The 22,068-nt window shown below is 35.5% G+C and overlaps 1 protein-coding gene across 3 annotated transcripts; it reads right to left on the bottom strand.

The window, feature by feature from the left end:
* Positions 1 to 9,773: 9,773 nt before the first annotated feature.
* Positions 9,774 to 15,079, bottom strand: LOC115959627. 3 transcript variants are annotated; one of them, XM_031078091.1, is made up of 4 exons: positions 14,968 to 15,079; positions 13,869 to 14,123; positions 10,269 to 11,453; positions 9,774 to 10,179 (listed from the first exon to the last, which is right to left on the bottom strand). In XM_031078091.1, exon 3 carries the CDS (start codon positions 11,428 to 11,430, stop codon positions 10,285 to 10,287), a length of 1,146 nt encoding a protein of 381 aa, XP_030933951.1. In that variant the 5' UTR covers positions 11,431 to 11,453; positions 13,869 to 14,123; positions 14,968 to 15,079; the 3' UTR covers positions 9,774 to 10,179; positions 10,269 to 10,284. The 3 variants fall into 3 exon arrangements, with proteins under 3 accessions (XP_030933951.1, XP_030933949.1, XP_030933952.1); XM_031078089.1 differs by having other exon boundaries at positions 10,269 to 11,440; XM_031078092.1 differs by lacking the exon at positions 13,869 to 14,123 and having other exon boundaries at positions 10,269 to 11,440.
* Positions 15,080 to 22,068: the final 6,989 nt, after the last annotated feature.

Here is a 22,068-nt window from a genome sequence, read left to right as displayed (position 1 = left end):
TCTGCAAGAGGGATTAACATTCCTTCCCATTGTCCATTATGTAATGATGCAATTGAATCCATTTTTCACACTTTAATAGATTGCCCCCAAGCCTGAAGCTTTTGGAACTCACTTCTCCCTCCTGAATACCACAGCTGGTTCTACAATATGAATATTGAGGATTGGCTTCGTACTAATTGTGCTTCGAATCTGGCTTCCACATCGGGCATTAGCTGTGGTATTATATTTCCATTTGGTGTTTGGAGTCTGTGGCTTCGGCTTAACAAAGTAGTGTTCGGAAATAATCCCAGCCATAAACCTCTCATGACTGAAACTATTGCCAAAGCTGCTGAGTTTGCTTTTCTTGGTGCCCATACGAAGGCGAGACGCTCCTCAACAACAATCCAGGTTTAGTGGTATGCCCCTCTAGACAATTGGTTTAAACTGAACTCTGACGGCTCCTCCATGGGAAATCCGGGCAAAGCAGGCGGAGGAGGACTTATCCAGGACTCAAAGGGAGAATAGGGGAGTGGTTATGCTAGAGCAATCGGGTATACCACCAGTGTGGCGGTAAAGTTATGGGCTCTTCATGATGGAATTAATCTATGCATTGATTTAAACTTGGAGAATGTTATAATTGAACTTGATGCTAAGCTTGTGGTGGATCTGCTTATGAAAGATGAGAGGAGTTCAAATGGTAATGAAGTTATTATTGCTGACTGCAAGGAAGGTTTGAAGAGGATTCCGTGGGTTAGAATTCAGCACTGCTTCAGGGAAGCTAATAAATGCGTCGACACGCTTGCTAGAAGAAGTGCTGTTAGTCCAAATGATTTTGTTGTTTTTCAATTCCCCCCAGCTGATGTGGCTTTGTTGGCTAGTCTTGATGCGGCTGGAACGTTGTATGAGTGTTTCTACTCTAGTGTATCTGTTGGTTAGTTTTGTTTAATGTTCAAGGCCTGATTACCAAAAAAAAAAAAAAGAAAGAGACAAAGCACAAGAAGAGAGTGAGGAATTGTGACAGCTTGGAGTTGGTGCGTGATGCGGTAAAATAGACCATCTATAAATAGGAGATTCTAAGACTTGGGACTTGGGAGAGTGCCCAATGCCCCACCACAAGAAAGTACCCGAACCATGCACATGAAGAAGTCTCTTTAAGGTATATGAGAGAGAAACAAAAATATTCTACACCATATTTTGTTAAACACACTTTCTCATAAAATGTTTTTTTTACGTGGTTAGTTATGTGTGGTAAAGAAAAAATTGTATTCTTAAATTATTGAAGGAAATAATTGCATTGTGTTTTATTTTTGTTAAAAAGTGGTAGTATTTTAAGTTAAAAGAAAATAAATTCTTTCAATATTTTCTAGGACTACAACTTTTTACAACAACTATTTTACATGGTTGGATGTTAGTGGTTAAAAAAATTGTGATGTTGAATTCTTTTACAAAATAACAAAAAGCTTATATTATCTACAGCTAATTTATGTGGAAAATCTGTAGCTCTAACTATGAGCTTCTCAAATGGGCTAGTAGTACTCGCCAAGTTATGTATGATGACTGTAATGGAGATTCACTTATGGTTTCACTACAAGAAAAAATGTTTATTAAAACGAAAAAAAATGTTTATTACAACGAAAAAAAAAATTGTTTTAATAACAACTATGTCATTGCAATAGTTGATGTAATAAAATTTGAGGTAATAAATTTGTGCAACAAAAAATTCCATTGCAATAAACTCCAAATATTTTAATGAAAAATTTGATACAATAATATATATTTTGTTGCAATAAAAAATTTACTGTTTCAAATATCTTGTAGTAATAGGTTATTACTTCACAAATTTTATTGCAATAGATTGTAAATAATTGACAAAAATAATTTAGATCAAATTATTGCAACGTTATATTCGTTGTAATAGATAATTATTTTATGTTTATCATTGCAATAGATTGTAAAATGATTGATATTAGGTTATTGTAATAATATGTGTAAAATGTGTGTATTTGTTTCTAAAAAAAAAAAAAAAAATTGTTCCAAAAATATGGCTGAATTGGTATACAACAAAACTTCTTATATTCTAAAACATTCTAGGGCTAATTATTTATTTTGTCATCACTAGTGTGTTCTGAAGTTATAATGGATTTTGTAGGTTGGCCGTAAGCGCATGAGAACAAGTTAGGATTTCAGCAGTAGAGACTTCCACATCCAAAAAAGTATCTTTTTTTTTTTTGAAAAAGTATTAAAATTGTTAGAGGTACAAGATTTATAGGTTATTGTAACAAGAAAAATGTAGAAAACATAGATCTACTTTAAACACTAGAATCTTATCAGTTGAGTCCAAGTTAGAATGTCCAATTAAAATATGATTTATAAAGGAAAAAAATTACGTATAGATGATGAATTATAAATTGCATACGTCACGAACCCTTCTGTATATAATATGGTTACATCATGGTTTGCCAATAGGGAGTAATAAAGTGCTCGAGAAAGCAATGTCATGATTATGAACAAAACAACAACCAAAAAACAAAGAGAGGGCAAGTAAGAGCATCCACAGCAGTGGAGCTAAATTTTTAGCAATTTAGCTCCACCAAAAGTTACTTTATCTATCTATTTTACCTACACACATGCTGCAGCAGTAAATCTATTTTAGCTTTCAACACAATAAAATAATATAAACATCACAATAAAATAATATATCCCACTACCCAAAATAATATATCTAAATTTTTTTATTATTCATTTCTCTATTTGTTCTTCTCTTTCTCTCTAGACTCTTCTTCTCTTTCGTCTGAAGCAAACCCACAGCACAGCCTACCTCCACAATCCCAAACCCACAACCACACCTCCATAATCCCAGCCCCACCTCCACAAACCCACACTATGACCACCACGAATCCACAATGGCCGTCGCCCCACCACAAACCACAACACCGTCGCCCCACCAGCCCACAAATCCGATCTCACAACCACGAAATCCACCGGAGTACAACCGCAAAAACCCACCGGAGCACAACCATGAAACAATCAAACCCCGTCAATCCGATCTCACAATCAAACCCAGTCAACAGAGGAGTGAGAGACGAGAGAGAGAGCGTGACGGTGAGAGAGGAGCGATGGTGAGTGATTTGGGGCCTTGGGACGACTGGGTCGAGAGGATGAGAGCTTGATGATGGGTGATTTAGGAGAGGAGGAGTGATTTGGGAGAGAAAGAGAGGCACGGACTGAGAGTGATTTGGGAGAGTGAATGAGAGCTGAGTGATTTTGGAGAGAGACAGAGGCACGGAGTGAGAGAGAGAAAGAAATGATTTTTTAATCGATGGGATGAATAAAATATATATATATATATATATTTTTTTTTTTTTTTTTTGCTTTTATGAACAGTGCACATCTAAAAATAGATGTGCACTGTAGCAGTGGAGTTAAAATTTTTAGATTTAACTCCACTCCTGCAGCAAGGTTTTTATGTTTATAAAGCTAAATTTTAGCATCATACCTATATAGCATCACTGCTGTGAATGCTCTTAGAGATGAAAGAACCAGTGGGCCCAAGGGTGGACGGGGCATAATAAAGCCTAAGAAATGGCCTAAATCCACTAAAAGAGAACTCAGTCACAAACAATGAAATTTTTGTTGTGGATGTAGGTCTAAAATATTACAATTGGTTACCCCCCCTACCCAGTTTGACTATTTTTTTGATACACCCAGTTCGAATATTAAATATAGGGATTTGTTAACAAGCACCGGTTCGGTGCTTGTTAAGGTGAAAAAATACAAAACAAATTGGTCCAAAAAAGTCAAAAAGAACACCATATGATACTTAAAAAGTTAAAAATTTGAAATAAAGGTAAATAAAGACAAAAAATTTTGTCAAAAAAAATACAAAAATATTGCTGTTAATGGGCACCTTACGGTGCCCGTTAACACAACCCATTAAATATATAGACAAATGTTAGTGTATCCTTGATGTACTCCTAGTTACTGTCATAAACCCCACATATCCTTGTTTGGAACATTCTTATTAACATGCAAAAGCTACATAAAAACCAACCCAAAAAGAATACCCACAAATTGACTCATCCACAGTATTTATTTCCTTAAATTCTCTTCCTCTATTTATTGTTCATCTCTATATATTAAGAGTTTAATAAAATTTGAGGTAATAGATTTGTGCAACAAAAAATTCCATTGCAATAAACTTCAAATATTTTAATGAAAATTTTTGACAATAATATATATTTTGTTGCAATAAAAAATTTACTGTTTCAAATATCTTGTAGTAATAGGTTATTTCTTCACAAATTTTATTGCAATAGATTGCAAATAATTAACAAAAATAATTTAAATCAAATTATTTCAACGTTATATTCGTTGTAATAAATAATTATTTTATGTTTGTCATTGCAATAAATTGTAAAATAATTAATATTAGGTTATTGCAATAATATCTTAATATTTGTCTTCGCAATAGATTGTAAAAATAATTTATATCAGGTTATTCTAATAATTTCTTAATATTTGTCATTGCAATAAATTGTAAAATAATACATATCAAGTTATTGCAATGAGAGTGTAAGTGCCAGTAGCCCTAAATAAGTGTGTAAGTACCGATAACGTGAATGCTCTAACCAAACTCTGTATACACTTAGAAGTAGAACCATAAAAAATTTAAACACCTCCTTTGTTCCTAAAGTATTCTTCTTCTTCAACTGTGTTAACACCTACTATCCTCGGATTTCTTCTTCTTCTTCGATTTCTTTCCTCTAAACCTTCATCTACCCAAAACTCATAGCATGGCACAAGTTTCATCTTTGGTTTTTTTGGCACTGTTCGTCACATTGTGCTCCATGTTTCAAGTTGTAGAGTCTACTTCTCTAGCCAATGTTTTAATGAAAAATTTGATACAATAATATATATTTTGTTGCAAAAGAAAATTTTATTGTTTAGAATATCTTGTAGTAACAGGTTATTACTTCACAAATTTTATTGCAATAGATTGCAAATAATTAACAAAAACAATTTAGATCAAATTATTACAACGTTATATTCATTGTAATAGATAATTATTTTATGTTTGTCATTGCAATAGATTGTAAAATAATTGATAGGAGTAGGAGTGTAGGACACGTTTTTTCTTTAAAACTTAGCCATAGGCATAGGATGATAGGACTTAGGGGTAGTGAAGTAAAGCTGTACAAGCTGGTCGGCTTCCCATTTTTTTTTTTTTTATCTGACACTTTATCTATTATTATAAATTATTATACCAATCAAATTAATTATAAATTATTATACTAACCAAATTAATTATAAATTATTATACCAATTAATAATTTGATGTATATCATATCAACTCATTTATATTATAATGACACTAATTTATTAAACCATGTATTAAATTAATTTTTATTTGTGCAGGTTTAAACTTTAAAGTGGTCACGTCTTTAGAAAAATTGCAATAACCAGGTTCTACTATGTTACAAGAAAAATTAAGTGGATTAGCTATATTATCAATTGAAAAAGAAATGTTAGAGTAACTTAAATACAAAAACTTAATTAATAATTTTGCATCTCAAAAAGCAAGAAAAATAGATTTTAAATAAAAAAAAATCAATATATATATATATATATATATTATTTTATTAATATTTAATTATAAAAATGCCCCATTCCAAATTTTCGCCTAAGGCCCCAAAAGTTGTTGAGCCGGTCCTGCTTTTCTATATACATTGTCTTTTAGTTCTCTATGTAAAATTTTGGTGGTAGGATTTATATTTGTTTCTATTATATTTTATCTAATTATGCTATGCTATATTGTGTAGAATGTACTGATGGAATTAAAAATTGTGCTAAATGTGAAACAACTGGTGATTTCTTCTGGAAAGATAAGCTGTATATACATGACACAGAATAACTACTTTTTTAATTCTTGAAAATTATTTATTACTAATTTTTTACTAAATTACAAAGAAATATGTTTTTATATAAAAAGGAAAATAGTTCATTTGTTTATGAAGGTCCAGCTTTTATCATGTTAAATCAATTTACTAATTAAACAACATAATAACTCTATCATTTTCCCATATCGATAACTCCATCATCATAAATTTGTACTTAACTTTATCTTTGTTTTCTATATACATTCTGTTTTTTAGTTCTCTATGTAAAATTTTGGTGGTAGGATTTATATTTGTTTCTATTATATTTTATCTAATTACGCTATGCTATATTGTGTAGAATGTACTCATAGAGTTAAAAAAAGTGCAAAATGCGAAACAACTGGTGATTTCTTCTGAAAAGATAAGCTGTATATACATGACTTTAGAAGTAACCGATTGTGGAAAGGACAATTTACGAAGCAAGATTTGTGCCATCCTCACCGACCTCCATGGATCTTGACGAATTGAAGCTCAAGATTGATGTGCCTCCATATTCAAGCTCTAGCTAGTAATTGAAAAAGTATTTGATATGGATTGGAAAATTGCTTCTTAGTTATGGCTCAAGATAAGATGTTTTAGACTAATTCAACCCTTTGAGTTTACACTTATGTGGCGTTTGGTACGGAAAATCTACATTACTCCTAGCATCCAAATTTTTGGGAATGTTATTCCTTACAATTTAGTATTACAATAGGTTATTACTTCACAAATTTTATTGCAATAGATTGCAAATAATTAACAAAAATAATTTAGATCAAATTATTACAATGTTATATTCGTTGTAATAGATAATTATTTTATGTTTGTCATTATAATAGATTGTAAAATAATTAATATTAAGTTATTGCAATAATATCTTAATATTTGTCATTACAATAAATTGTAAAATAATTTATATCAGGTTATTGCAATGTTATCTTGATATTTGTTATTGCAATAGATTGTAAAATAATTCATATCCAGTTATTGCAATGAGAGTGTAAATGCCGGTAAAGCTAAATAAGTGTACAAGTGTCGGTAACATGAATGCTTTGACCAACCTCTATATACACTCAAAAGCAAAACCATAAAAAATTTAAACACCTTCTTCATTCCTAAAGTATTCTTCTTCTTTGATTGTGTTAACACCTATGGTCCTTGGATTTCTTCTTCTTCTTCGATTTCTTTCCTCTAAACCTTCTTCCACTCAAAACTCATAGCATTGCACAAGTTTCATATTTGGTTTTTTTGGCATTGTTCTTCACATTGTGCTCCGTGTTTCAAGTTGTAGAGTCTACTTCTCAAGCCAACGTTTTAATGAAAATTTTGATACAATAATATATATTTTTTTGCAATAAAAAATTAACTATTTTGAATATCTTGTAGTAATAGGTTATTACTTCACAAATTTTATTATAATAGATTGCAAATAATTAACAAAAATAATTTAGATCAAATTATTACAACATTATATTCGTTGTAATAGATAATTATTTAGATCAAATTTTAATGTGTATACTATATTGTATATGCTAGAGTAAATGCAGAAGAGGTAGCATAGAATAGAAACATGAGAATATGGGTAGTTTAACCTTGTTGGTTTACATCCATGGAGGAAACCCAGAAACCCTTAAGGACTACATCTTTATTGTATAAGAGTGTAGTACAAAGTCTGTGTTATAATGAATGTGTATATAGAGGAGGCTAAACCCTAGACTACTAGTACAAGTAGGAGACTTGACTTACACATAATGGGTACAATGTTGAATCCTATATAGTAGGTTTCACAACCTGGTACACAAACAACCAATGCTACAATGGTGAATCCATAACAAACCATAATATGTTTTGTGTTTTTTCAAACCCATGTTTATGTAGTATTTGTTTTTGCTTTTAGTTTACGGGTATGTAATGCTTATGTATTGATTTAATATATTTAGTGTCTGTTGTTAAAATGGTATGTAAGATAAGAGCTCAGTGTGTTTCAACTTGTACGTTGTAAGTTGATCTAGACTATTGTGTTAATATGTTTTGTGTTCTTTCAAACCCATATGTATGTAGTGTTTGTTATTGCTTTTAGTTTATGAGTATGTAATGTTTATGTACTGATTTAGTATGTTAAGTGTATGTTGTTAAAATGGTATGTAAGATAAGAGGTCAGTGTGTTTTAACTTGTATGTTGTAAGTTGATCCTGGCCTAATGTGTTTTGAAGTTTTTCTAATAAATCAAGCATAACAAAAAATAATAAATATTAAAAAAAAAAATCCCTGACCTCTAGGTGTGTGTTTTAATTTGGAAGCTAGACAAGAAAGGGACTAACAGATATAAGAAATCTCTAAAGTACAAGAAAGATTTGAATTGGTTATTGGAGGATGGAAAATTATTGTGGCATCAATGTTCAAGTGTCCATGTAAACAAAAAATTTCAAGTTTGAAAATCATACAGTTGAAAATGCTTCACAAATATAAATTTGTATTTATTGATGAAAACAGTATAATTCTTGGTGATTGATTATTTTACACTGCCTATGATAAGGTGGAATGGAGATATCTTGAACAAGTGATGTTAAGAATGAGTTTTCACTTAGAGTGGGTGTCATCAATTATGAATTGTATTACTTATGTTATTTTCTCTATTATAATAAATGGGGGTTACCAAGAGGTCATAGTACTTTTTCTAAGAGAATTTTTGTCAAGGGATCCATTATCCTCCTATTTGTTTCTATTATGTGCAAAAGAGCTTATTACTTTAATCAGGAAGGCATACATTAATGTTGAGGCATCTATAGAAGATTGTAATTTATCGTAATGGACCACGATTATCAAATTTGATCTTTGTAGATAATAGTCTTACATTTTCCAAGATCCACTGGTAAAGATTGTGAGCACATATTAGACATTTCTAAATTTATGAACATGCTTCAGGACATTCTTCAAATTTTACAATACTTGTTTGAATTTTCAAAAATTATTCAAAGTAATGTACAATGCACCTTTTTTTTTTTTTTTGAAATTTACAATGCTCCTAAATTATGAGAAAGCAAATATAGGAATAAAATCTCCCATAAATGAGGAAAGAAAAGCACTAGCATATCTTCATTAACAAAACACAGTCTATTAGAAACTAGTAAGAATTATTGTTATGATCATAAACGATATATATTCTACTATGGCCACCCCCATTCAAAAGACCATCCTTGGGCCCATTGGTTCTTTCATCTCATCAAGGGCCATTCTAGCCCCATTACTTGGCATTTTTCTCAACCCAAGAGGTCTGGGCTATTCTCCGGCCCAAGCATTGCTCTTGTGCTTCTCTGCCTTTAATACCCATGCATTTGGGGATTTGCTTATTGACTCATTTATCAAATTATTGAATTACCTAATTAAATCAAATCTTCCAACATATACACACCAACGGAACAGCCCCAGGGCCCAGATAAATCTATCAGAAAGGATACGAGACATTCTAAACTGCCCAGATATATATATATATATATATATATATATATATATATACAACCGTTGCCTGGGTTGCCAGATGGCCCATTTCCACCAAAAGAGAAAAGGGCCACTAACGGCACTCGGGCTATGACCATAACATTTTGGAGGTGTTTGGTAGAGTAGTTTGAAAATTGTTATTTGGAGTTTTTTGAAATATGTGTGGGTAAAAAAGTGTGTGAAGATGTGTGTAATGTTATTTAAAATGTGAAAATTGTTGTTTGAACTTGGTGGCCAAACAAGTAGTAACTTCGGAATGGTAAATCCAAAAAATTTAAATGTTAAGGACAAATCAAAATAATTTCATCATTGTTATAAAAAAATTTAAAAAAAAAAAATAAAGAAAAAAATCAAACCTAATTAAAAGGAAAGGAAGAGTTCTTGCATAAAACTAAAAATTCTATTAAATAACGTACCATTTAATTTAACTAAATATAACCAAGATTACATTTGGAAATGGTAAAAGGAATCAAACGACAGAAAATAGTTCAAATGGAGATCACTCCATGACCAAACTTAATACACAATACAAGCTCCATAACAATCACAATTCTTCAAACTCCACTTCCACTTGAAATAATTCACATTTCTGAGAGCTGAGTGTAACTCGTGTCAGAGCCAGCCTTCAACAATAGAATCTGACACTCTTTTCCATTCTCACATTTACTCCATCCCCAAACAAACTTTAAAAACTCTTGACCAGGAACAAGCTTACAAGTTTCTCAAATCACAGTGTTCTTAATCAACAGGAAGGATCCTGTTGTTCAAAGGCAGTTTCTGCACATTACTGGAACAATAGTGGTGAACACACCAGTTGGGTCAGCCATAGGCAATCTGAAAATAATTCCAGTAAATATCAGTTAAATGGAAATTTACCGGACATAATGACTCTTCAAGGTTGATCTCCATTTGACCTTGACCGGGTCAAACGCCGACGTCTTCTAGGAACTGGAGATCCATCTTCACCCACATCACTTAATATTCGCAAGTCGTTGTCATCGTCATTATCATCCTGCAGACCCAACAGATTCTCCCCCCAAAGAAAGCGCCGTTCAGATAAAGCTCCTGCTGGCCGTCGATGTCTCATCCAAGCCCTTGACCGGGCCCGTGATTCCCCAACACCATCCATCGAGCCAATCATCTGAAACAAAAACAAAGTAGTCCACCATGGCCCATTAACTTCACCTGCACCACTTTCCCTTTCACCTGCTAGTCTATCTCCATTTTCAATAACATAGTCCCCAACCACAACAGCTCCAGGCATAGCTGAACGAATAGCACTGACTATATCACCATATTCTCTCTGGTGCTCAAGGCTTCGCCACGCTCGTTCTCTAGATGGATCTATGTCAGATGGTCGGGTTGTGGGGTGAACCCTTCTTGCATGCCGTCGCAATTCCTGGTAGTTACCAAAGAACGAGCATGATTCCCTAGAGCAACTTCGCTTCTTCAGGTTAAGATAATTCCTGGCCTCTTCCACAACCTCCCACCCAAGTATGTCTCCTCGGCACAAAGGGCATTTCAAGCTCAGTTCTGATTCTGATGAATTCTCCACATCTAACTCTTCAACCTCAACCCTTTCCTGAAAGGATTCAGAATCAAGTGTTTCCAATATGCCTTCTTGCATTTCTAAATGTCTACTTTGATCCTGAAGACCATCTTCTCCCAGTGCTCCAGGCAAGCCAACAGATATTACAGTGTTTCTTTCATTTAGATTGTGATTTTCACTAGCCTGATTTAAGTCAGTACTCAAAGCCAAGTTCATACCAGAAGCATTACTAGAATTGTATGGATTTACATGTAAAGAAGTGGGTAAAGTCCTAGTGTTGGCCCTTAATTTTTTAAAGCGGTCCAGGCAATTTGAATGCCTGTAACTTGTATCACAAATATAAGATCTGCAACCCTTATCATGTGAGCTGCACAGGAGGAGAACAGCATTATGTGGATGGTCCATGCAGATAGGGCACGAAACCTCATCCAACTCTTTGTGAAGAGAACGGATATCTGAACCAAAATGTCTTCGTTTTACCCCAGCCATCTTGTTTGCACTGTTGTAAATTACTCAAGACACATTTAACTTATTAGAACACCAGTACAATCAAGCACAATCTTAAAAAAACAAAAGTACTAACAATATGGCATTATTGAGAGCAAAAATTGTAAGTGACACATTAACACTAGAGTGATTCTACTTATCAAAACATACGTGCACGCAAAGAGTGATTCTAACAAGTTTAAAATGAAATTAAAAGGCATTCATGTCAGACAAAATAACACTAGCAGGCTATGAGCACTAAACCTGAATGACTAAAAAAATCATCATCCACATCCCAACAAAGTACTCTGTTTTTGAGAGGGTGACATATCTCCTAATTACTGCTCAATTCTTATTTTCCTTTCAGACTTCCAAAAAAGTTTTATGGCCATGGAATAATTCTTTTGTCCATATGACTAAAACAGATTCTGACCAGATTATTACCCAACTGGATCTTTAATTAGATAAGCAGTCCACCTGAAAAAACACACTTTTCTGGTAATCCACCAAAGGCACAAAAATTTCAATATACTCTCTCTATGAAAATAACACTCATGCCTTCAAATAGCCTTTTTCACAAAAATAATCAGTAAACTAAAAAAAAAAAAAGAGATCTACAACTGAACAGAACTCAAACAAAGTCACGCAGATCCTTTCACCAATTCTTTTAGGAGCCCTCTTAAACTTATAGTACAATTAAACTTTCAGTAAATTAAACCTTTTCATTAGTGCATCTGATTATCCTACATTGCATGGCACAAACATCTAGCAAAAAAAATAGTCATCTTATCCTACTTCTAACTTCTTAAGTGTGTTTTTCTTATCCTTCATTGCATGCCACAAACCTCTAACTTCTAAATTATGTTTTCTTTTCTGGGTATCTAATATTGCTATTCTGGGAGGGCTAGGCTATTATCCTAACACATTCATGCAATTTAAGATAACAAACAGTGACCCGAGAGAGAGGGAGAATGGGATTTCTGATTTTTTTTACTCTTCATTTAATTATTATGATTACTTAAATACAAGTGCACTCAATGGGTTATGAACCTACAACCTCATCCTCCATCTAGTTTTTATGGGAAAGGACAGGTCATTTGATCTAGAGATCACGGCAAGCAACTCTAATTATATAAGATTAAGATCAATATCCCCTTTCTTCTAGTATACCTAGCAAATAAAGTGGACCAATTAAATCCCTGTACAACACCTATATATGAATTATTCATAATAAGTTCAGCCTCATTTAGATATAATCAAACCACCCAGTTAAAAAGAGAGTTCAGCCTCCACAGGGTCTAGTTGAACCAAAAGGAAAATCCTTAGGGCCCTCACTGAGCCCAAAGAGAGAATTTCTATGCTTATTACTGGTAAAGTATATAAACTGCCCTTGAATTAATTTTATATCTTCACAACATCCATGAACCTTAAGGATGCTAGTGCTGCTAGTCATTACATTTCACAAGCCAAGAATTTATGTCCTCTGTCAACCCAATGTGCAGGTTTGGAACCATATACAAGGGGCTAAATGTTTAATGTGCATATATATATTTTATGTTACAAGACTTCATGTTAGTACCAAGTAAAGAACATTTTTCATCCATTTTGGATGGTATCCTTGAGACTTTTGCATCCAATTATATCCATCATAAAACACTGCTTATAGTCTTGAACCCTTCTCAAGTAATCTTTTATTATCTATCAAATTCTTTTCGTCTACTCGTTAAATTTACAGTGAAGATTCACATAATCACATTTTGAGTCCACCTCTCCAAACTAAACCAAGAAAATGACTAGCATCTTACCAGAACATAAGTAGGTCTTTTGGAAAAAAAAAAACAACCTCAAAGTAATTCCATCCAGCATCTTACCAGAAAATTAGCCCCAATGAGGTTCAATGTGCACAAGAGCCAAAATGAGTAGGCCTTACTGAAACTAAACAATCTCAAAGTAATTACATCTAGATGAGTATGATGCATAGAAGATATTTTTACCACTGTACGAAACTTTTAGAACACAGAACCAACCAGCCCAATGAGAAAGAACTCCATGGCTACTATCCAAATCCACCCAGTACTTCCTTTGATTCCAAACCAAAATCTAACTAATACAAAGATCACTCACCATCAAAGTGATAAATCCCCCCATTGGAAATTTTAAGTCCCCAAATTTCATTGTCGGTGGATCAAGATGAACACAACTCTGACTAATGAATAGATAACTACAGAAGCTACAAACATGAGCAAAAGGCAAATGAAAAGATATATTGTGAGAGCAATAAACACTACTAAACCATATAATAATAGGATGTAAAAAAAAAAAAATAAGGCAACAAATAACAAAATAAATATTTTTTTGAAATGTGAAAGCAATTAATGAATTAGGAGAGGCTAAAACTTACGCGACAAAAAAAAAAAAAAATCAACTAAATATATACTCACCAAGAGGAGCTGTTGCTCTATATATTTTTCCTACTTGAGTCTTCTGAATCTCTACGTGTTTTACCAGTTGAAAAATACAGATCTTTACTTCACTTTATACACTAAATAACAAGGCAAGCACTATGCAATGCTTCTGATTATGTTATAAATAATGAAGCAGTGCAAAAGTACTACAGAAGTTGAAGGAATACAGCCTTGAATAATTGCTTTACAACGGCTTCACAAGCCACCAGATCATCAGTAAATCTTAAAATCCTGCATTTATTTATACAACAAACAAAAAGTGATACTCACATACTCAGCATCTGAATCTAAATACGTATCACATGATTGTAAAATGCAATTGCAGTGTATACTTCAAATCGAATAACCAGAGATAACAAATTCCACTGAAAACAAACGGGATCAAGGAAATGCAGTTCGGTTCAAGACCGGTTCTAAACTCAACAAATCTAATTCTGAAAAAACTTGTGATACTTTAATTGGTAATATCAATTATAGGCAACACATAAGCAGATAAACATTATCGACATGAAATTGTTGTATGGTCTCCAGTCCTCACTTCTCTTAAGAATTTTGTGCATGCTTGGCATTAGCCCAAATCTAAATGGTAGTCACTGTATTTTAACCTCTTTTTTTTTTTTCTTTAACAAAAACAAAAACCCATCATGTCATTGCTATTGGTTTTTGGAGATTCTAAATGCACATAAAATTAATAAATTGCAACATAGACTAAATATATTGTTCATAAGATAACCATCAAAATCAATAATCAATTTGGAGTAATAATCCAACAGACGATTCATAAGCCTTTAAAGCCCAATCAATCATTGGATTTTGCCAATAACCAAACCAAAATCAACAAATCAATTTTCAAATAGGTTAGGCTTATTATAATTAAGAACCCAAGTAATTTTTAATTAATTTTTTTTATTTGATGAAAATTAATATGTCCAGAACCTAAGAAAAACCCAAATTGTGCACATCAAATTCCAACACAAGAAGAAGATGAAGATCTGCCGATCCAACAAAAGAAATAAAGGATGAAAGCAGAATAATAGTAAATTAATTAAAAAGATGAGATGAGATGAGGAATTACGAAATAATTGAATCGTTGGGTCTGACTCCGGAATGGTTTAGATCATGAGATTTTTTTTTTTTTGATTGCGTGAAGGAGTTGGTATTTGTGAGAATTTATGAATGAATAAAGTAAATAGAAAACGGTTGAAATTTATTTATTACTTATTTATAGGAGAAAATTGTACGTCAGCCAGCGACAAGAGACAAAAAGAAAGAAAGAGAGTTGCATTGCAATTTGACCTCGGGTAAATTATGAACATAAATAATAAAAACTGCTTTTTACCGCCGCCTTGATTGTGGCCTTGTAGGGCAAGGTGCGCTGTCTGTGTCGGTTACATTCATTTTTTTCTTTCTTTACATATGGCATTAGCATGATAGCATTCGCATGATAGCATGCATCATTTGTTTTTTTGTTTTTAGCCAATGATGATGTAGGGATATCTTCTAGTATTTGATTATTATTTTGGGTATATATTCATGTCTTACACACATTAGATTATTACATATATATATATATATTTTTTTTTTTTTTTGATTAAACAGGTACTTGATTGAACAGAAAAACAACTACAAAAAGGCCACGCAGGCCAAAGTATTGGCAACATGCCTATAATAATACAGACCATTCCTATCAGCTTCAAGTAATACATTTAAGTCATTAGAGGGAGAGGTATCAAACACAACAAAATTCTCCATCAAGGAACAACCCCTCTTAGCCAAAAGGTCGGCGCATTTATTCGCCTCTCTAAACACATGTCCCACTCGAACCTGCCTAAACCTGGCCATGAGACACCTGCAATCACACAGTAAAGTAGTATAATTTCTGTTAGGACAGCTTGTATTTTGGAGCATTTCCACAATCACCTTGGCATCAAGTTCTATTTCTAGCTGGCTTATTCCCAATTGAATGGCCAAATTCAGGCCATCACGCAATGCCCACCACTCAGCCATGACACTAGTAGTATGCCCAATTGATCTCGAAAACCCCTTAACCCAATCTCCATGGCAGTCCCTAATAACTCCTCCACCACCAGCCTTACCTGGGTTTCCACACGACGCTCCATCCGTGTTAAGCTTATGCCAACCACCTAATGGCTTAGTCCATCTGACAGGGATAGCAATTCTGGAAGAAGTTTGGCGGCTTTTACTCACACAGAAAAAATACTCCCTTGCTTGAACAATACACTCTTTATCCAACCTGGGATTCAGAATGGTGTTTCCAAACACTACTTTATTCCTATTCTTCCATAGACACCAAACCGCAAAAACAAACAAAATACTCCAAGGAACAGATGTATTGTGCCTAATTGTGCTTAAACAATTTATTTTAAGCCAAGTTTCAAAGTCTTCATTGAAGGAGTTTATGTGTGAGGCAAGTACACCCAATCTACACCACAGGCCCCGAGCAACTTCACACTCTCGAAGAAGGTGAACAATGGTTTCCTAATGCCGAATACACAATGGACAATTCTTACCACAATTAATACCTCTAGCTGCCAACACACTTTTAACAGGAATACTACCATGAATACATAGCCAAAGAAAGCTTATGATCTTTGGAAGAGCATCAAGTTTCCAAAGCCACTGCGCTTGAAACTAATTTTCAGTTGTGTTATCTTCATTAGCTAGCTGGTAGGCCGAGTTTGTGGAAAAATCTCCATCTTTGGAGTACTTCCACATGATAGAATCAGTCCTATTTCCAAACAACTGAACTGGAACAGCTTTAATCTTATTTTTTATTGAATTCAGCAACTCAAAGGAAAGGAGATCCCATCTCCATTCGTGACCATGGCACAAGTCCGCCACTGTTAATCCTTGATCTCCTTGCCTTAAGGGTCCTTCTATCATGCCTCGGAGGGAATTACCATTAATCCAATTATCCAACCAAGCCCTAACCCCGTGGCCATTACCTATTCCCCAACAAATCCCTTTCATAAAAATGGGAAACCCCAAGCTGATAGCTTTCCAATTAGGTGATGAAGGCAGATTTTCCGGGTTCCTTGACCTCATTCTCGAAGAGGAGCAATACTTTTTAAGTAATACCTCAGCCTACGGAGCATTTTGTTCATGGTACATCCTCCAATTCAATTTTGAAAGCAAAGCTATATTTTTTGCCCTGGCCGCTTGTATCCCTAAACCCCCTTCTTCTTTGGGCCTTACAATTTTGCTCCAACCCACCATGTGCATTCTCTTTTTTTCACTTGTGAAGCCCCATAGAAAATCCTGATTAACTTTATCTAATTTTTCACATATATGGACTGGTAAAGCCACCCCTTGCATCACATAATTTGGGATGGCTGACATCACAAACTTACTCAACACCGCCCGACCAGCAAAGAAGAGGTATTTAGCCTTCCACCCCGCCAGTTTGCTCATGACCTTCTCCACTATAAATTTGTAAGGATTCCTCGCAACCCCTCTATGCCTTATCGGGAAGCCCAAGTACTTCCCAATGTCATGAGTCTCCCATATGCCCAATTTATCACAAACTTCCTCCTTCAAGCTTTCATTAACATTTGGAGAAAAGTATATACGGGACTTTTCCGAGCTAATTTTTTGCCCGGATTCTGCACAAAATTTCTCAAGCACTTCTAATATTGCTTCACAGGCAACGAGGTCAACCTTGCAAAATAAAATGATATCATCCGCGAATAGAAGGTGGGAGAAGCCCAAGTTTTCCTTAGAGGCCTTCAAAGGGGTCCAAGATCCATCCACACATTTCTGCTCAATAAGGTGGCCTAAATACTCCATACACAAGAAAAACATGTACGGGGATAAGGGGTCTTCCTATCTAATGCCCCTCGTAGGCTCAAAAGGCTCTAAGGCACCCCCATTCACCAAGATGGCTGTTTTAGGAGATGTAATGCAGCTCATAATAATCTTAAGGATTTTTGGGGGAAACTGAAAAGCTTGCAAAACTCTATGGATGAAACTCCATTCCAATCTATCATAAGCTTTTTCTAAATCCAGCTTTATTGCCATGAAGCCTGTTCTTCCCTTTTTTTTATCCAAGGCATGGAAAAGTTCTTGAGCAATAAGAACATTCTCTGTACCTCTTCGACTAGGCACAAAGGCAGTCTGCACAAGCGAGATCAAGTTACTAAGATAAGGTCTAATACGTGCCACAATGATCTTCGAAACCACTTTGTAAATTGAGTTACATAAGTTGATGGGCCTGTAATTACTCAAAGATTATGGATTTTGACATTTAGGAATCAATGAAATCAGTGTCTCATTTAGATAACTCGGCACCATTCCATGTTCAAAAATTATTTTAATTTCCTCACAAACAGAGCTTCTAACCTCTAACCAGAAATGTTGGTAGAACCCCGCATGAAGGCCATCGGGTCCAGGAGCCTTAAAAGGCTTAAGGGCCCAAAGTCCAAATCTGATCTCCTCCATATTGAGTTCACAATCTATCTTTGCTCTATCCTCTGATGTAAGAAAACAGTAAGAGAAAGTTGAGACATCCGAGGTCCTAGCTGAAAGCGTCAGCTCCTTGGTATACAAGCTTTTAAACCCATTCCTGATATACTCCTTTACCTCATTTTCCTCCGTAAGCCAATTCCCTACAGTGTCCTTGATACATCTTATTTTATTTCTATGACTTCTCACGACTGTGGAGACATGAAAAAAGGACGTGTTTCAGTCCCCAAAAGTGGTTGTATTAAGTCTGGACTTAAGAGCCCAAAACTCCTCTTCTTGCATGAGAATTAGAGAGTACTCTGACACAAGCTGATTTTCTAGGTCCATCAAAAAATCACAAGGGTTATCAGCAAAGGCTTTCTGCACACCGTTCAGTCTTGCCAACACTCTCCTTTTTTTTGCAAAGAGATTCCCAAAAACTTCCACATTCCATTTTTTTGCTTTATCTATAAAATCTGAAGTTGCTATATGTAATGCTCTATCCTCAGCCCAGGCTTGCTGCACTACTCTTGGGAAATTCGGATGAAGCAGCCACATCGTTTGGAATCAGAAAGGCTTGTTTAGATGATTGGCACTAGATTTACATAATTCGATAAGCACCGAGCAATGATCCGAGAAAATTCTAGGTAAATGGGTTACTACAGCTTCTGGGTCAAGGATCCTCCACATTGGGTTGGCAAAACACCTATCAATTCTTTCCAAAATAAGGCTTGAGATGGGCCTACGATTCGTCCACGTGTATTTAGGTCCCGCAAAACCCAAGTCTATCATATTACACTCATCTAAGCACCCCTTGAACTCTAGAGCTCTATTAAGGTTTACTTGATTTCCCCCAAACTTATCCTCTCCACATAGAACTTCGTTAAAGTCTCCCAACATGAGCCAAGGTAATTTATGGAGGTGAGCCACAATTTTTAAATTATCCCATAAAATTCTTCTTTCAGCTAACCGAGGACTAGCATAAATTGCAGACATAAGCCAAATTAGATTAGTAGAACACACCTTAATAGAAGCATAAATCTCCTACTCAGTAGTTGAAAGGGGAGAAACATCCACATCTTCCGTTCTCTAGAGTATCCACAGTCCCCCGGCGTAGCCGATTGTATCCGTGGTAATGTAACCGTCAAATGGCAAGCCTTCAATAATTTTTCCGGCTTTGTCTCCACCGACCCTCGTCTCCATCACAACCAAAATAGAAGGACGATGATTAATAGCCATTTCAAAAATTCTTCTTTTGAAATCAACATTATATAATTTTCAATGTTTTTGTCCAACTACTATTTGCATTATTATAATAATATTATAGGTATTTTTGTTTAGAAACATATTAGTATTTAATGATGTTAATTAATTTTATATAGGGTTACAACTTAATTTTATATATATATATATATATATATAATTCTCAAAGTTTTTGTCCAAATACTATTTTTATTATTATAGGTGTTTTTGTTTAGAAACATATTAGTATTTAATGATATTAATTAATTTTATATTGGGCTACAACTTAATTATATATATTGTAAGGACACGATTCGTGGCGAACCGTAACGGTGTCGGGTTCGCACGTGAAAAGGCCCTAACAATATCATTTGTAGAGCGTGGGTTTGGAAGGCTAGGCCTTGATCGACAGGCGGTGGGTTTTTCGTGGTGTTCGTACAAGTTTAAGTTTTCCTTCACCCCTGGAGTCTTTCTCCTGGAGGTGGGTTGGGAGGCTCTGGTTTTTGGCCATTTTTCCCAACCCCTTGTTTGGTGCACCTACCTTTTTATTATATAGTCCGTCTTGGTTGATCCTAGCCCTCCACTTGTTGGTCAGGCAGGTGCTTATTTCTGTATTCATCCCATCAACCGTCCCCTCTTACTTTCTACTAGTTGCGAAGATCGAAGTTTACACCTTCCAAACGTCTTTTCTCATTAATCGGATCTGGACGTTGGCAGGGGCATTTAATGCGGACGGGACGCATTTTCCTTGATCCAATTTTACACCCTGCTTCCCTGTGGGTCCCATTCCACTCACATCCCCTTCAGGGGGCTGTTTGGGGATAGCCTTCACCAAGACGTTGGTCTTCCCATTAAAGTTCTGGAGTGCCGAGGACAAGGTAGTTTCTCAGCCGTTCCCCTTGACACCCCGGCCATCGATTATTCGTCATCGGCAAAAGACCTCCTCGGCACGGGCCCTGGGCCCAGATAGAGTTTGGGCCGGATTGTCGACTTCCCGGACCCACAATAGCCCCTCAAAATCCTGCTATCCATCTCTTCGGATGGATAGGAGGGTTTTGATGACATCAGAGATCTGCCAATGCCTGTCAATCCTTGTCACCTATCGATTCCCAAGGTTTTTCATCTGCCCAAGGCACGTCCTAGAGCCCTTGGAAGGCGAAACATGGCTTCATTAAATACGGGCGGCTTTGTGCTTCCCACGTTCTACGGTATGATGGAAATCGAACGGTGGTGATCTTCTGGTCTTTTTGGGCGGGAAAAGGTGTGCAGTTACCCTAGAAAGTATAAAAGATTTTTTGGGGAGGGATCCGTCTCTTCAGTTCTGCACTTAAGAGTTTTAGTGCGTGTATTCTGGGTTCATCTGAATTTCCGCCCAAATTCAAGTCTATCTCAAGCACATAAAGCCTGTCCGAAGCGTAATTCTTCTCTTATGTAAGTTCCCTATCTCCATTAACTCGTGCTTTTTCTTTTCTGGGTTTATTTCTCTATACATATCTTTCTTCTCCGTAACAACTACTTTATGCATGAATATTAAATATAAGCTTGCCCTTAATGATATTCCAGGCAGAAAAATGCCTTAACACAGATTCCTCCTAGTTTAAACTTACAAATATTATCAAGCATAACAAGGTTAATCCTCAATAAATTAAACTCTTGGAACTAACCGGGATAACCGCTGAGTGTTGCGCGATGCATGCTAGAGTGATGTCCGAGAACGATAAACTCTAAATAATTCGTCCGAGAGGGTAGCTGAGTAGCGAGGGACTTTGGTTGTGCTTTTGGGTAATATGTTGCGCCGTATCGCATCAACCCCTTTGATACTGGGGATCCGAGGGTAGACCGAGGAATCCGCGCAATCAAGGTATTAACCCATCTGTTAACGCGGAGTTCTCTTCGGATGGATTTTGAGGTTTATGTGCCATAGTTTTTTTTTTTTTTTTTTTTTTAAATAGTTGGTTCCTCATCCAAGTAGTTGGTTTCCCCATAGGCTTGAGTCCCGAGGACTATGCAATGCCCTGGTTCTGTCCAAAAAGTTTTCCTCATCCAGGTAGTTGGTTTCCCCATAGGCTTGAGTCCGTGGACCATGCAATGCCCTGGTTCTGTCCAAAACCTAGTTTTCCTCATCCAGGCAGTTGGTTTCCCATAGGCTTGAGTCCGAGGACTATGCAATGCCTTGGTTCTGTCCAAAACCTAGTTTTCCTCATCCAGGTAGTTGGTTTCCCCATAGGCTTGAGTCCGAGGACTATGCAATGCCTGGTTCTGTCCAAAACTAGTTTTCCTCATCAGGTAGTTGGTTTCCCCATAGGCTTGAGTCCGTGGACCATGCAATGCCCTGGTTCTGTCCAAAACCTAGTTTTCCTCATCCAGGTAGTTTGGCTTTCCCCATTCTGTCCAAAACCTAGTAGTTGGTTTCCCCCTTGAGTCCGTGGACCATGCCTTGGTTCTGTCCAAAACCTAGTTTTCCTCATCCAGG

Source organism: Quercus lobata, chromosome 9, assembly GCF_001633185.2.
Source record: "Quercus lobata isolate SW786 chromosome 9, ValleyOak3.0 Primary Assembly, whole genome shotgun sequence".
NCBI lineage: Eukaryota > Viridiplantae > Streptophyta > Magnoliopsida > Fagales > Fagaceae > Quercus > Quercus lobata.
Note: the sequence above shows the minus strand (reverse complement) of the source record. Positions and strands in the feature narration are given on the sequence as shown.

Excerpts from the sequence above, each read along its gene's own strand:
- LOC115959627 (XM_031078091.1), bottom strand. The coding sequence starts at position 11,430 with ATGGCTGGGGTAAAACGAAGACATTTTGGTTCAGATATCCGTTCTCTT.